At 39.6% G+C, this 17,782-nt stretch overlaps 1 protein-coding gene across 5 annotated transcripts in view; it reads right to left on the reverse strand.

Moving 5' to 3' along the window:
* SOX5 (SRY-box transcription factor 5) overlaps positions 1-17,782 on the reverse strand; it is a 445,641-nt gene that overhangs the window by 226,174 nt on the left and 201,685 nt on the right. For all 5 annotated transcript variants that reach the window (XM_056134640.1, XM_056134639.1, XM_056134637.1 and 2 more), the window contains exon 4: positions 14,822-14,908. In XM_056134640.1, the coding sequence (XP_055990615.1) occupies positions 14,822-14,908 (87 nt within the window). The remainder of the gene's footprint in view (positions 1-14,821; positions 14,909-17,782) is intronic.

Consider the following 17,782-nt stretch of genomic DNA (forward strand, 5'->3'; position numbering starts at 1 on the left):
AAAATGTTTCTGGTAATATTTAGCCTCAATCTTTGGATTTGGTGAACAAGAAAAACATTCATCCTGAGGATAATCATTATGACTGGTATAATGAGAACCCTAATACTGGATAAGCTAACTATATGATGAGAAAATTCTTGAATGAAAACACTCAAATAATGGTCAAATACACACCTTCACACAATATCTATGGAAGACTACCTGCTACCACATTTCTAGTAACCCACACTAAGGAAAAGCAGCAATATCACCAGACTCTGTCTTCATGATAACTTTCCAGGGTATCCCCACTTTCAAAACTTAAGATCAAGAAAACTCTTAGAAATGAAGATGCGCCTGCCTAATAAGTGTTTTAAATAAAACACTAGAGACCATCTAAATGTCAAATAAGAAGAACCAATTATGGGAGAGTCATATGCTATATTGCATCCAAGAAACAAAACTACTTTTAAGATACAGTTAGTGATACATAAACTTGTTTATAATATAGTCAGATAGCAATTTACACAAGCAGTTCTAGTGCATGCACCTATCTCTATCTATAAATTTATAGAAAATTACTGGAGTAATGTTTATGCATTAATAGCGATTAATCCTAGGCTATAGGAATATAAGGTATTTTTCATGTTTTCATCATCTCTAAGAAGATTTTCTGTAATGAATACTATTGCCATTTATATTTACATACTCAGAAAAACTGCACTCAGAAATTATGTAGAGGTATAATTTATGAAACTTACAGTGATATTACCTATTTTAACAACATACAATACAAATGTGTACATATTTGAAAAGAGCAAATTTTATTTTAGTAGTCTGTATGTAGCACAGCGGTAGGGCATTTGCCTTGCGCGCAGCCAACATGGCCGACCCGAGTTCGATTCCTCCGCCCCTCTCGGAGAGCCCGGCAAGCTACCGAGAGTATTCGATATGCCAGACACAGTAACAACAAAGTCTCCAATGGAGACATTACTGGGCCCGCTCGAGCAAATCGATGATCAACAGGAGGGCCTTTACCTTTTTACCTAGTCTGTATGTAAAAGACACAACATTCTTTATTATCACATAAAAAGGAAATCTGAAATACTTAAGTAATCTATCATCAGCTATATTCAGTTCAAAAGGTATTGATGTATTCCACTGGAACCTCTGACCTCCCATCTGACCTCCCCAGGATATCTCTGGCCGAGCTCCACTTTGTTCTACTTCCTACTCAGCTACTCTCTTCTCTCAGTCCTTTGCACTTTTTCCTCTCTGCCCACTCAGAAACACTCATCTTTTCCCCAGCCTCATCCTGTGCCTTTTTTCTGTCTTTGATCTAATTAACATGATTCTACTCCTTACTCTGCATTCTATTTGAGACACAGCATTTGTCTATCTTAAACGTTCCTGAATCTCACAGCTAAAGGATGTCTCTGAGTCAAGGAGCCATTAAGGAACATGGAAGCCTAAACATGTGTTCTATCCTGAAAAACACTTCTACATGCAGAGTTGGCATCTGACCGCAAACCTCACTCAAAAAAATCTATGTGGCAGGGCATTCTCTTTTGCTCTCTCTCCTTTTGGGTGTTGTCATTTGCAATAGAGGTATTGAGCGGCCATCATGTTCGGTCTATAGTCTACTTTCGGCAAGCATCTTTCAACCTGAATGGGTCCTCCCAACATCCTTTACTTGGTGGTCCCTTCTCTATCTGAGCCGCCCTTCCCCCCAGTATGTGAGGCTGGTTTCCAAGCCACAGAGCAGACCTCCTTGTCCATATTCTACTACTCTTGAGTGTTAGTCTTTATGCCCTGCCACAGGGGTGGTGTGAGTTGGTGGAGGATGGGGTTGGGGAGGGTCCAGTGGTGGTGGAAAATGGGCACTGCTGGAGTGATGGATATTGGACCATTGTATGACTGAAATGCAAGCACAAAAGTTTTTAAGCCTGTAACTGTACCTCACGGTGATTAACTAATAAAAAAAAAATAATAAAAAAGATTAGATGGACCAAAAAAAAAAAAGCCTGTGTGTCAGAAAGCTCTCTATTTTTCCTTCTGTCTACTTGTTTTGTGGTAAAGGAGGTTCATAGCATGCTCAAATGCCCAGTCGTCACTCCAGGAGTTACTAGACCCAATAGTGCAGGCATAACAGTTCAGAATTCAGACCTAGAAATGAGGCACTGCTGTGGGTCAGAAACGCAGAGGACTTCTTAGGTCATCATGGTGGCGCCTGGGGACCCATTAACCCCAGATCTCATGCATGGAGGGCATGTGCTCCGGCCCTTCGAACTATCTCCCTGTTTCGTTCCTCTCATCTTTAAGACATCCATATCCAATCAACGTTGTAAACTGGAAATATAATTCCCAATTATCTTCTTCATTATCATTCCTACACCCATCACACTAATAACTGTCCAAACAAACAAACACTGTCCTTCCATTGTTCATCAATTTGCTCAAGCGGACCCAGTAACGTCTCCAATGTGAGACTTCTTGTTACTGTGTTTGGCATATTGAATACTCTCAGTAGCTTGCCAGGCTCTCCGAGAGGGGCGGAGGAATCGAACCCTGCTCAGCTGGGCTGGCTGCGCGCAAGGCAAATGCCCTACTGCTGTGCTATCACTGCAGCCCACTAATAACTAACAAATTTTAAATTTCTTTAAAATCACTTTGGTTTGTTTTCAATTGAAGTGAAATTCTTTAGCAATATTATGAATTCTTTAGCAATATTGTCAATTCATATAACTAAATCAATCAATAATTAGAAAAAGTGTAGAATGAGAGAGTTTCCAAAATCGTTTTTCGATGGGAACCACTACTATTTTCAAATATATTATAGCCTTGTTAATACTTATATATAAAGCAAAATATGTCTCCATTAGTTTACCAAGGCTACTGTAAAACAGTAAAGTTTTGTGTGATTTAAGTAATAGAAATTTAAATGAAGCTCTCTGAGACCAGAGAGTATCTGTATGGTTGGTTCCACCTGAGGGCTGGGATGGAATAATCTCCCCCAGACCTTTCTCATTGGCTCGTAAGCGGTTATTTTGTTCCCTGAGTGTTACTGGTTTTCCCTGAGTGAATCTGTGTACATTTTCTCTTCTTATAAGGACACCTATTCTATTGGATTAAAGGTTCACCCGAAAAACGTACGTTTAACCTAAGCATTGTATAAAATGATACTATCACCGAATTTAGCCACACTGGGAGGAATGAAGCGTCAGAAATGTGACATTTGGATTTGGAGTGTGCACATCCGACACCCAACCATTCCCTTTAATCAGAGGACAGCATATGACAAAGCCCACTGCTGAGTATTTAAGGAGAGATTTTTGTTGTTGTTTTTGTTTGAGTTTTGGACCACATTTAGCAAGGCATACGAATTATTCCTGGCTCTATGTTCAAGAATTACTCCTGAGACCATAGAGGCTGCCAGGGATTGTTGAATCCGCATTGGATGCACGCAAGGCAAATGCCCTACCTGCTTTACTTGTGCTCCGTTCTGGCCCCTACGGGAGAGTTTTTGCCCATTCTATGTCCTCTTTTATTCTTCACCCTTATCCTGATTTTTTTATAGGAAATGTTTACTATAACTTCCTGTTATAAGTTTATCCTTCTACAGGTCTGTCTTCTATATCTTATCACAATCATCTTCTAAAAAATCAAATCTAGATATGTTAATTTCTCTGTTTAAATCTCTTCCTCCATTTCTTCATAATGAAACTCCAACTCACTATTAAGAATGAATGAGTTGTTTCCAAAATATGACTCAACCTTTCTACTTCCTTCCTGCATCCTAAAGTCCAGCCATACTAAGTCCAGTATCACACCCTACCCCTAAGGACCCTCTTTCACAGTGCTGATAGTTCCTGTTCAAGATTACTTTTTCATGTTCTCATTCATGTGTCCTGTTCCTTTTGACTCCTTTCCTGATTCCCAGTAAATATAATGTTTATCTTTGGTAATCTACACATAGTGTTTATCTTTATTATAGTACATAATTGTGACTCCGTACTACCTTCTTTTCACATTTGTGTCTAAAAGCAGCAGAGATGTGACAGCAGTAATGCAAATGACCAATTTTTAGATCCTCATTGCCACCCGCTACTATAGAACCTGCCATGCAAATTATCTACCGTTTTTTAAGGAATGATATAATGAGTAAAGTTCCTTCTCTTTAAATGACTTCAAGTTTTGGCATGCCACAGAGAGAATATAACTGACGAGACTTATCTTTTGTGAGCTGCACAGAATTATAAGTTTGACCTTAAAGTTGAGCAAAAGAACCAAAGTTTTTGAAAACAATTCCTGATTTTTTATGAGTTTTAAACTGAAATGAAGGAGTCAGTGAAATAGGTCCATCTCCAAATGAACAGAATTTTCATAAATCATCTCCAATTTCTGTTGCAATGTGCTTTTGAGTAGCCATAAATACTGGAGAATACTAACAAAATATTAAAAACTAAAGTTGCGTTTGTTTTTCGGGCCATGCCCAGTGGTGCTCATAGATAGCTATCCTGGTGACTTTAGGGACTGTATGGGGTTCTGGGGATCAAACCCAGGTCACCTGTGTACAAAACAAACACCCAACCCACTGTAGTCTCTCTCCAGCCCCCCAAAATAATTTTTTTATTTAGGCCACTAGAAAATTTCAGAGGTCCTCCATGCACAAAGAGCAAATCATGTTTCTTCACTTAGATTCAGATTGTTTATATGTAAATATGTAACACTTAAGGGAGAAAATTTTATAGTATGTATGTATGGACTGCCAGATTCAGATTCAGATAGTCAATGGTATGACCTCGTGTGGTATATGTGAAATACAGTATCTAATTCTCATCAGTTATTTACACTCTTGTGTATTTTAACCAATGCCAACCTTGCTGTGATCACCATAGGAAGAAGAATGACTGAGGTAGTGATTCAAAGATTCTATATTTCAGTTCTTCCGACTGCCTAGTAACTTCAGGCATGGTAATTACTGTTCTGTAGATTCTACAAAAGCAGCACCAATGAAAACAGTCTTTAATATACTGTTTTTAGGACACTATGGATATCACGAGGGAAAAGAACTAGCTTCAAACATTTTCATTCCAGTGAGATATGAACATGAACTCACTGCTTGTATTCCTTGATTCATCTCACTTGCACATTTTAATTCACTGGGAATCCTAACAAGCATAGAATAAATTATAAATAAATCCACATAGCTTCATGTCTACTCCTATCTCATAAACCAGATTACCACCTGGATACCATCTTTTGCCTTTACAAGTACAAATAATTCTTTAACTCTATTGACCTTCCTCTGCTACTTTTCTGACTAAAACCTATTCTCTAAGCAAAAGTTCAAAGCAATGCACTTAGGAAGCTAAAGAAGACTGTGCCACATGCCTTGTACAAAACCATTTCATGCTTTTGCTGCACATAACACATCCAAACTCCCCCCCCCCAAAAAAAAAAATCCATGGCCAGGTCCTTGCCTTCTATGCATAATCTCCTCCCATTTTCTCTTTGGCCAAAGTGTTTCAGTCACTTAGCCTCCTGGAAGTTCATTTAACACCAAGAAGTAAACTTGGTCCCACCAGAGGGTCTTTGTACTCCAACTATTTACCTTGACAAACTCTTTATTATTATTATTATTATTATTATTAAAAGGTAGGGCTGGAGCAATAGCACAGCGGGTAGGGCGTTCGCCTTACAAGCGGCCAACATGGCCGACCCGAGTTCGATTCCTCCGCCCCTCTCGGAGAGCCCGGCAAGCTACCGAGAGTATTCGATATGCCAGACACAGTAACAACAAAGTCTCCAATGGAGACGTTACTGGGCCCGCTCCAGCAAATCGACGATCAACGGGAGGGGCCTTTTTTTTTTTTTTTATTAAAAGGTAAAGGCCCTCCCGTTTTTCGTCGATTTGCTTGAGTGGGCCCAGTAATGTCTCCACTGGAGACTTTGTTGTTACTGTGTCTGGCATATCGAATACGTCACGGGGAGCTTGCCAGGCTCTGCCGTGTGGGCGAGATCCTCTCGGTAGCTTGCCGGGCTCTCCGAGAGGGGCAGAGGAATCGAACTCGGGTCGGCCATGTTGGCTGCATGCAAGGCAAACGCCCTACCGCTGTGCTATTGCTCCAGCCCTATTATTATTATTATTAAATCAGATGGGCTGGACACATAATGCGATTTGGAGATGGCAGCTGTGGACTAGAACCATTACCGACTGGATTCCATGGGACATCAAAAGATCGCATGGTCACCCATAGGACTTCTTCGTCAAGACCCCGAATGAACAGTTTGAGGCTCTTCACATTCCTGGAGCAAGCAGATGCCATTGGGCTACACTAGCACGCGACAGGAACGAATGGAGACATTACTGGTGCCTGCTTGAGCAAATTGATGAGTAACAGGATTTCAAGTGATCAAGTGATCAAATGATCAAGTGATTATTATTATTATTATTATTATTATTATTCTATTTTTAATTTTGGGGGTGTCATCCAGAGATATTCAGCATTTACTCCTAAACAACAGTCTGACCTTAAAACTCTCTCCTGGAGAAACTCAGAAGACCCTCTGTGGTGTGAGGGACCCAACCCTCATAGGCTCACTTGCCTTCCTCACTGAAACGTCACACTAACCTATTTCCTGAAAAACTCTTCCCCTAGAAAAATCAGCTTTCTGAGGAGTTGTATAGCACTGGCCAGAAGAGAAATCAAGACTCTCTACAGGCAATGCTGAACTTCACTGGCTAGAGGAACTCTTCATAGGACTGACTTTTGTTCCATCACTCTACCTTAGTTGCTGGGGATACTACAGCATACAGGACAGACAAGAGTGCCTGAATAATCTGATTCAGCTGCTTCAGACTGTGCCAATTGAACAATATAAATGCCTCAAAGTACCCACAGGAACACTGAAATAACAGAAATCACTACTCTACTTTCTATACCAGCACTCAAATGGAATTGTTTCTAGTAGTTGGCCGCATATATTTTATTGCTGTTTATATGTATTTTCAATTACCGATTCTCCCAAAAGACTTTATTTCTGTGACATAGGATTAGTTTCCTTTGTTTAATACCATAGCTCCAGCATCAACAAAATCACTTCACATGCTACCACGAAACAACTTATAAAATACATTCAAATAAATAAATGTATACATTACAGAGAAAAGTTCTCAAGTCCTTGACTAAATAAAAAGTGCAATCCTCCTCTGATTATTTATATTAAGTAATGATCTCAAATATATTTGAGAAGAGAGTAATCCAGACAAGCTGATAGTTCCTAAATGTTGGCTACTTTACCCAAATGAAATAGCTACATGGTTTGATATAATCAGAATCAAAGTAGGGTCTAGAGAGAGATAGTAAAGCAGATAGGGCACTTGCTTGTACATGGCTGACTTAAGTTCAATCCCTGGCACCCACAATTGTTCCTTCCTTCCTAAACCCTGCTAGGAGTGAGTTCTGAACACAGTCAGGAGTAAACCCTGAACACTGCCAAGTGTGCAACTCAAATACCAAAGCCAAAATTAAAAATAATCAAAGTTAATTACCCAAATAAAGAAATGAGCAAAACTCACTCAAAAGGGAAACTTCCTAGAATGTTGGGGCCCACTGGAAATTTTAAAAAAAAGACCAGAAATTCATTATTATGAAATAAGCTACATTTTTACCAGTAAAATTTTGATTCTATTTCTTTAGACTCTTTCTATTTTGATAGCACTTGGTCCAATTTTTTAATAAATATGTTGCTTTCAATCAGAACTGCACTTTAATATTTGTTATACTACTTTCAAAAGGTCTGATTCATAAAAGTTATCTCTTAGTCTGAAAATTTTAGCAAGTGAGGAAATGGTTTATATTTGCTATTATATCTCTAGAATAAAAATGTAGCAAGACAGACAATAGCATTTTTGAATGGACTAAAAATGTAATGAACTGAAAACTAAGTTCATAGAACTGATACTTAGTTTCGTGCTATTTCTTATCTAACATGAGGGAAAAAGAAGCCCACCTCATCAGAAGGTGAGTGAATGAAACTATTCAAACTCATCAACGGACTAAAAGAAAGATCCAGTGAGTTGTCTTTTTCATTAAGAGCAAATTTAAGCCAAGATTTTTGGGAAGGGTTGTGGATTGGACTGTACCCAGCAGTACTCAGAAATTATTTAATTCCTAACTCTATGTGCTCAGGATCTACTTACCCCTGGACCATATGAGGTACCAGAAGCTGAAACTAGCTTGATAGAATACAAGGCAAGTACCTAAATTTCTGTACTATCTCTCTGGCTCCACTAAACTATTTTCTATTTTTTCTGGTATTTGAACCACATTTGGTAGTGCTCAAAGTTTACTCCTGGCTCTGCACTCAGGATCACTCCTGAGGTGGTTCCAGGGAACGTATGTGGTGATGGGCATTGCACCTCGGTTGGCCGTATGCAAGGCAAGAGCCTTACCTGCTGTACTACTCTTCAGCTCCTTCACTCAATAAACTTTGATAAAATTTAGTTAAATATCCTTTACTACAATGTAGATACTCAGAAGTTAGCTGAATTGAAATATGTAGGGCTGGAGCGATAGCACAGAGGGTAGAGTGTTTGCCTTGTTGCTGCCAACAGGGCTGAACCGAGTTCGATTCCTCTGCTCCTCTCGGAGAGCCTGGCAAGCTACCGAGAGTATCTCGCCTGCACAGCAAAGCCTGGCAAGCTACCCGTGACATATTCAATATGCCAAACACAGTAACAAGTCTCACGATGTTACTGGGCCTGCTCGAGCAAATCGATGAACGATGGGAGGACAATGACTGTGTCAGTGACAGTTAATACTATCACTTATTATATGAGAATATAAAGTCTTATAAAGTCATTGATATTCTGTTTGTTGCCTTTTGGAGATAATTAATTCCAAATATACTGAAGAGAGACCTATTAAGTATCATCTAAAAAGTTAGCACTAAGAAGATAGGCAAAAACCTAAATTTAACTATCTTGCTTCTCACTGCTCTAGTAAAAGGTAAAGGTAAAGGTAAAGGCCCTCCCGTTGATCGTCGATTTGCTCGAGTGGGCCCAGTAACGTCTCCATTGGAGACTTTGTTGTTACTGTGTCTGGCATATCGAATACTCTCGGTAGCTTGCCGGGCTCTCCGAGAGGGGCGGAGGAATCGAACTCGGGTCGGCCATGTTGGCCGCTTGTAAGGCGAACGCCCGACCCGCTGTGCTATCGCTTCAGCCACCATTACTGCTCTAGTAATACTTAAAATGTATGATGGTAGGGATTCTCTCTCCCAATCACAATTTCTTCCTTTGTAAAACAGGGGGTGCGGGTGGCTTTGTCACAATAATTTTGCAAGGAACCTGTTTACAAAGTGCTCATGCATAAAAGAACAAGTAATAAACACTAACCTGTAACTCTTTTTAAATAAACAGAGGGGGAAATAAACCAAAAGAGGTAACCTGAATCCCACAGGTCCTTAGAACAATCAGGGCATACATGCAGGGAGTTCTTTTGTTCACACCATGTTTCCCTGAATTTAAAACAAGGAACTGTTTTAGGCTGATTCCACAATTCAACAATTCTGATAATGTAAGGTTTGGCTTTCATAATATACAATTTAAATTCTTTCATTATTATTTTTGTCTTAAATATCCCTCACACTAACCCTGGTTCAATGAACTGGTGTACTTTTGAAATGGAAAGCAGCGTTTAGGAGTGTATTCTTTTATGTTCAAACATAAAACCCAGATTTAAAACATAAGATTATCTATTTAATGCTTATCTGTTAAGCACCTGCTTTAAAGATACATAAAATTCTCTTACTGGCGAACTGAATAATCACTATACAAATCATTAAACTATAGTAACTGATCATCCTTTTCCCATCCTTACAATGTTTAGTCACTGGCTTAAAGGTCTGGCATCCCGAGACAGAGCAAATCACTATTTGCATAAAATGTGAAGTTAATTTCTGTTTTTATAGATACTGCCAAACTTATTCTAAAACCTTATAAACTGTACACCAATAGTCATTCTCCTGTTTCTATGAAGCCGTTTAAAAATGCTGAAAAATAAAAATAATTCAAGGAATTATTCCTTGAATTATTCCTATAGAGGCACCATACATGCAACAGGCATAGTACATTAAAAACATTAAACACTGACTTTATTTGGAAGTAAATAACTCTATGTTATGTATCTTCCTTATGGCTGATTCTTGTATTGAACAAATTCCAGATCCACCAGTTCCCTCAGGAAACAATCAACATTTCCAACCTAAAAATGTGTAGACATTCTTTAGGTTAATGTACAAATAAAATAGTACCAAGGTTGCCATTAGTCAGCCACGTGATTCTTACAGTTATTCAGTTTTAAAAGGATAGATCCTAAACAATTTTTAGAATGTTACAAATCTTTACCTACATAAATACTGAGATTCATTTACATGCTCTAAAAATCGACAAAACTGCAAGATCCCTTACTAGGTTAATTGGAATGTAATTCCTATTCCAAGCCTGTTTGTTTTCAAAGTGCCTGATATTGAAACAGAATGATCTCTCTTCGAGCCACATACTGAATATTTATATCTCTTTCATCTCAAAATCTTATGTCACTTAAGAGATAAACTACTGTAATCCTCATATTACATCTGCATAGTGTATCTTTAATTCAAGTGGTGATAATATTGCTAAGTGCGTTACTTCCTCAGAGCCATTATGGGCTTTCTAGAGCTATGGGGTGTTTGCCTTAATGTCCCTCTTCTAGAAAAAAAAACCAAATTATAGCTTTCAAAAGGAATCAATTTTTTACTCTACTGAATGCACCTGGTATTTTCTTAATAACAGATTCCAAACTTCACTGGCCTAAATGAATGTATTCTGAGCAGAGTGGGAAGGAAACACTCTGGGTACCGATGGGAGAGAAACCGGACTCGAAAGAATTCTTCAAAGACAGCATGGAGAGAGACTGATGGATCTCTCTGAGTGGCCTGGTCAGAAAACCTTTCAATTAACACCCTACTTTTATCACTTCCCCAATAGAAAGTCTTGTGAAACGTTCGTCTGAAGAGCTATGTGTTACGCTTCCACATACACACACATTAAGTCTGTATGCTATAAGGTTATGGGCTGCAGCGATAGCACAGCAGGTAGGGCGTTTGCCTTGCACAAAGCTGGCGCGGCCGACCCGGGTTCGAGTCCTCTGCCCCTCTCAGAGAGCCCAGCAAGCTACCGAGAGTATCTCGCCCGCATGGCAAAGCCTGGCAAACTACCCACGACGTATTTGATATGCCAAACACAGTAACAACAAGTCTCACAATGGAGACGTTACTGGGCCCGCTCGAGCAAATCGATGAACAGCGGGAGGGCAGTGCAGTGCGGTGCTACTATATAAGGTTGGCAATGACTGCTGAAAGGCCAATGTTACGAACGTTCAGGTCAGTCAAAGCATTCCTCGATTTCCAGGTGGAGTGCGAGGCCAGGCATTATGTATGGAGAAAGGGTGGGCAGCTGAGACCACCAAGAGTCACTAGGTGCCCAACATAGGGCTCCTCGCCCTTCTCCACCTCGTGACTACTGCGTAATCAACACCCTTCACACTCCCCTCACTTAGTGCTTCTGGTATAGATATGGGGGGGGGGGGGGGAAATTGTAAACTCAGAAGAAGAGGAAAAAAAGAAACGAAGAAATAATTCGTTCAGGGAGCTGGAGTGATAGCACAGAGGATAGGGCGTTTGCCTTGCATGCTGCCGACCCGGGTTCGAGGATATTTAGCATCCCATATGGTCCCCCGAGCACTGCCAGGACTAATTTCTGAGTGCAAAGCCAGGAGTAACCGCTGAGCATCGCTACCTGTGACCCAAAATCAGAAAAAAAAAAAAAGGAAAGTAAAGGCCCTCCCGTTGATCATCGATTTGCTCGAGCGGGCCCAGTAACGTCTCCATTGGAGACTTTATTGTTACTGTGTCTGGCATATCGAATACGTCACAAGGAGCTTGCCAGGCTCTGCCGTGCGGGCGAGAGACTCTCGGTAGTTTGCCGGGCTCTCCGAGAAGGGCAGAGGAATCGAACTCGGGTCGGCCATGTCGGCTGCGTGCAAGGCAAACGCCCTACCGCTGTGCTAAGAAAGAGATAATTCCCAAGGCTCTCTTTGGGCAAACTGCTTTGCTGGGGAAAACCACCCGCTCTCCTTCTGTGTGCTTTGTCCGAGGACTGTGTCTAATGTGACTCTAAAAGCTAATTACTTCATAGTGCCAAAGTGCTAAGTCATAAAGTGGCATAAATTCTAATGGGAAAAATTACTTAATCTGAAAAATAATCGTGCGTCCTTCGCAGTGGTGACCTTTACTATCTCAGCACTGGTTTTCAAAAAATGATATTTGCTTTTTGTGGGGAGGACCATGATTTGTGGGTAGCTAAGTGATTCCAAACACGTGGGGTTCATTTTCTATTTTTTTAAGTCTATTATTATTATTATTATTATTTACTTTTTAAATAGAAGTATTAAAAAAATTTTAAAAAATATTTTCTCCTACTGACACTTTCTTATTTGCTCAAATGTCCTAAAGCAATTAACTCTTAGCTGCTAAAAGCCTGACTCCAGTGCTCACGGAGATGGAGGTCTAAGGTACATGGTGCAAACACACAGATGCACACTCACCCGGGCACTCACACATTTCCTGAGCTAATAAAAAGTGAAACAAAAACTTGATCTGAGTAAATGGAAAAATTTCCATTCTGAAAACTCAGGAAATCCTGGCAGAGCTGTAAACACACTGACACGGGCAAACGTTGTCTTCAGATGTGTGGGATTGGATGGTCACCGATGAACCGCCCAGTCATCTTATAGGTTCAGAGTTTCAAATTTGAAAAAAAAAAAGAAGTTGCCAGTTACCCTTCCCTCCCCAAACACACACACACACACACACACACACACACACACGACGCTTTCACCTGTATTTACTTTATACACCATAGCTGCCAAACAGCTCAGCAATTGTTCTGCCAAACTTTCCCTGTGAGGCGGCCTGCAGACCACATTCCTGGGCTCTGCTTCATCCTAGCGCCTGACCAGAGAGCCAGTGAGTCAGGCTGATTTACCTCCAGAGGGCACTGCTCTATTGTCCTGCTTTCTGTCCAGCCACCTCTGAACAATGGGCACTAATCGCCACTGTGGGGGCCAGGCAGGAGGCAAAAGGAACCCTGGGCCCCTTCCCGGTGGTTGCTACTCTCCCTGCGCCCAGCACCCAACCACCCGGCCCCTGCAGGGGCCAGGGCCACGACTGGCTTCCAAAATCCACTCAAAAACGGCATTTGAGCAGAACCAGAGGCCAATACTGAAACTTCGGCTCTGAATGTGAAGCTCAAAAAAAACTCCAAATTGAAGACAGAAACTTCTTTGGAGACCACATGGAGCTTCTTGAACTAACCCTACAGGCAAGCCTGAAAAGCCCGTGCAGCCTCTCTCTGCTCTGCTTATCACCGCCACTGTGGCTTTTAAGTCGGACTTGTGAGGAAAATAAGGGAGGGAAAACGCCTGTCCCTCACCGGCACGAGATCACAGGAGGGGGAGCAAGAAGACTTCTCTGCCCCACTCTCTTATCACCCAGCTCCGAGAGGAAGGCAGACCCTGGGGGAAGCAGCCTGGGTCTCGGAGGGGCCCAGCAAACACTCAACAAATCATGGGAAGAATCCATTACCTCGGAATGAAACTTCTCTGTTCCCTTTCAACTTAAGCGTGGAGTTCTTTAAAGTCTCTTACTCTTTGTTGGAATGTTCTAGAATGTTCGTTAACACCCATCCGCTGGCTTACTACTCTCTGTTCACACCTGATCCCTAATCATAACCTACAACATTTCGGATCCAAAAAAGTTCAAGCATTTTATGGAAGTTTCCAAATACAAGCATACGAGTGTCATGCAGGATGAACATTTGAGAAAACGGTTTTGCCTCACCAGGAAACTCAGCTGCTCTAGATCCTTAAGAGATTTGATTTTCTCTCTCCTTGGGGGAACATACAAACACACATGAATGCAAATACAGTTACGTGTACACAGATTTTGATATGTATATTAATAGAAGTTTGTTGATAACTATTCACTCAGCTTCTATCAAAATATACCGGGTAATGGATAACTATTTTAATATTGATGAGTAATTTTCTTCAAAATGAAGCCTGTAAAAAAACTCAAAATGAAAATTACCCTGTTAGCAACAAATAGAAAACTAGTCTCTGCTGCGGGGAAATTTCTTTTTTCAATCAGTTGAAAAAAAAATTCAATGCCGCTTTATATGAGAAGTCTATCTTGTTATTAATGAGTCTTTATCAAAATATAAATAGTCAAAGTCTTGTAAAATGCAGATAAAATTTTTCTTAGTAATATACAAACGTTGACTCAAAAACTAAACCAAAAATAAACGGTCCTTTAGTAACAACCTTTACTGAGTCTTCCCATTCACCATTTCGAGTTTTAAATGTAAATTTCATACATTTATACAGCCACTATGTAAAGTACAGAAAATCATTTCATAAAGTGCAGCTTTTAAGCTGAATACATTCCTAGTGAAAAAGTTAAGCTAAAAAAATTTTTTTAGAATGAAAATTTTTTTAGGGGTGAAAACCAAAAGTTGTTAGAGATATTCTGTTCAAGCAACATTTGATTCATCCTATAAGGCACAGACAGAGAAACTCAAACCCCTGATATATCCACTTCAGCTTTACAGCTTTAAGACCCCGGGGGCCACAGGAAGTAGAAGGGAGCAAGGAGAAGGCTTTCTCACCATTCATATTCCTAAGTATCAACTGCATTTGGGTATACATTTTTGACCAAAATATTACAAACATGTTACCTTTTATTTCACCAAAGTTCCCTGATCCCATTGCAAGAAGCTTGTCTTTCCAGTCCTTTGATAGTAGCTTTTCAATACTGGGGGTTTCTAAGTGAAGAAAGAAAAAAATAAAAATGTAAGCAAATCAACATGACTACCTTTACAATGGAGCTCATTAAAAGTCTATCTGCTAAAAATAAGGCCATCCCCAACCCAGCTTCAGTTCATAATGACTTCATCAACAAACTGATAACAGGGGAGGGAAAAAAAATAAAAGACTGTGTTTTGTCACCTGCTGTTTCAAAATCATTAGCTTTTTCCTCTTGCGGAACAAAGCCGCACTGATTCCTTATGACAATGGGTACATATAGACCCGCAGTTCATTGTTTTTCAATTTGGTGAACGAATTCCTGCTATAATGGATGCTTGTCAATTTCAGGGTGTTAGTCTGTAGTCAAAAAATAATTATGTTGATAAAATGCAGAGTTTAAAAAAAAGCCAAGAATTAGCTCTTAAATCTGCTACGTGTAATTATATCCCTCTGTGTGTTTACAATTACATCCACTTTATAATATGTGTTTAACATCGTGAGGTGGTAGGCACACTGTGGAAAGATTTGCCAGTTACCATGAACATTAAAAAAAAAGTTGATATAAAAGAAGCTTTAAAAAGATTGCAAAATCTAGAGAAGCGAGCAGTGCTCACAATGGAAACCTATTATTGCTTATTTCAGATTTGCATCACACCCTTTTAAAGTGCCCTCCGCCGGGCAAGGCACACATGTTCGACAGAGCAAGGTTATATTTCACTCTGATATTTGTTTCTGTAGATCCCATGGTTTTTGACCTCTCCTTTTGTATTGGATTTTAACATATAAGTAAATATAAATGCTAATAAAACTCCCCAACATTCAACTCCATTCCAAATGATGTAATTGTATATTCTTGTCAGCATTTTGATGGGTACACAATGACAATGGCTTTCAATCCTATGATGAGGACTGCATTCAGTTCGAAAATGGAGTGTACTAAAAGATAAGTGTCCCAGTATGCCCCATCTAAATAACAATAGCCACACTTATTATCCAGATCCAAGACATGCACTGTTATTCTCCACACTGGTGTTTCTGTGGATTTGTGTTCTTCAGATATTCGCTTACCCCCTACCAGGAGCATAAAGGGAATACAAGTTAACTTATCAAAGAGACCGTCTGGCCTAGAGATGGTAAGATTATTAGAAACTGGTTAATTTCCCCAACAGCAAAATGCATTTTAAGGCGCCTTTATCATCTTTGACTAATGTGTACTAGTTTTCTTATAGCTAGCTATCAGCTATCAAAGTCACAACATCTGTGTGGAGGCTTTTAACAAAAAAGAGGTGAAATTCTTCTTGGAAAATTGTGACAATGAGAGGCCCTTCAGATTTTTAAATTTGTGAGGAAAAAATGGTGAAACTTCTGAATTGACACAGACTGGGTGTCTGGTGTGGGAAAAAAAATATGTGTGTGTGCACACACACACACACACACACATGCTTCAAATGACATGCACATTGACACAAAAAGTGTGTGAAACATATTTTTTCCTTTGTAAAAAAAGTTATGTCTACATTTTTCACATAAAAAAATCAAGTGATCCTGAAGAATTTACTTTTGGGCTTTTACTTTTTTTCAAGTGATCCTGAAGAATTTACTTTTACTATCCCAGTTTCTACAATAGCCTGTTTGGAAAATGGTAATGACAATTCTATCAGTAATAAAACCAATACATGAGTGGCTAAATATCTAAGTCAGTTAAATACCTTCTGAAAGTCATAGGCATCTCTCTTCCGTGGGGCTTTAAAAGTAACTTTAAAATACTTCTGCCAGCATTAGCAGTATTTCCACATTCCCAGTAAACTTACTTCATAAGTGAAATCATGTTTAAGTCTTATCAGTGTAGGTCAAACAAAAACCACTGTTTCTTTTTTTCCAGTACTCTACAAAAATTCTTGAGTAGCATGTAAACAGGGCACAACCAATATGGTATTTGCAATAGAGTACTGTCAGTCATGAAAAGCTAACAAACCTTTGCAAAGCAGGAATGCAGCAATAGAAATCCATTGTACACTAACAATAGCCCTGAACCTCCCGGCACCAAAAGCAGACCATTTTACTTTTAAGGTTATTGTCTGCAAAGCCCATGACAAAGCTTTTCCCCTGCAGCTAGACAAAATATTCACTGTAGTGTGCTCATAAAGAAACAGAAGACTTCTGTCTAAGTTGCAGTGTTAAAGAAACAGCCGCCAGATTTCTGGAACCTGCAGAACATTCCAGTCCTCTTTATTAAGCTGCATGAAGATATAAGGTTTACATACACTTATTTTGAGGGCCTGATGTTTAAATATACACTACAGAAAAATCAATTCGCTTCTTTGAGATTAGATCAGTTGGAAGACGAAAATCAGAAGCATACCTAACTCAGTGGGTTGCGCTTGTGGATGAATACAGAAACTATTCCTCGCAGTTCAGCTGAGATAGAGACTTTAAGTTCAGATTCTATAAACACCCATTGGACAGCCCATTGAATTACGCTAGAGGTTTTTACCTGGCTCACTCACTTAATCACAGCCAATACCTGAGACGTACAATATCAATTTGTACAGGTTGAAAGAAATAAGAAAAAGGTAAATCTGAGCTTTCACAGAATGAAATGAACCAAGCTGAGGGTCGAACAGTTTTGTTTCTTTTTCACCACCACTTCCTAATTCTCTTTGGACAATGGAATGGTGATGATGGCCATTATTTTGAGTGTGAGGTGTCAAATAGCATAAACACCTTCCAAACATATCACAATAATCTTCTGAATTAAATACAGGTACATTTGTTTGACCATTTGAAAAACCAGCACCGAGGAAAATATCATGACTTGTCGAATATGAGTTAAGTTGAACCTAGACTTTGTGTTTTGCTTTCTAGGTAACAGATAAATGCTCTCCTCTGGA

The sequence above is a fragment of the Sorex fumeus genome, unplaced genomic scaffold (genome assembly GCF_029834395.1).
Source record: "Sorex fumeus unplaced genomic scaffold, SorFum_2.1 ptg000100l, whole genome shotgun sequence".
NCBI classification, from domain to species: Eukaryota; Metazoa; Chordata; class Mammalia; order Eulipotyphla; family Soricidae; genus Sorex; species Sorex fumeus.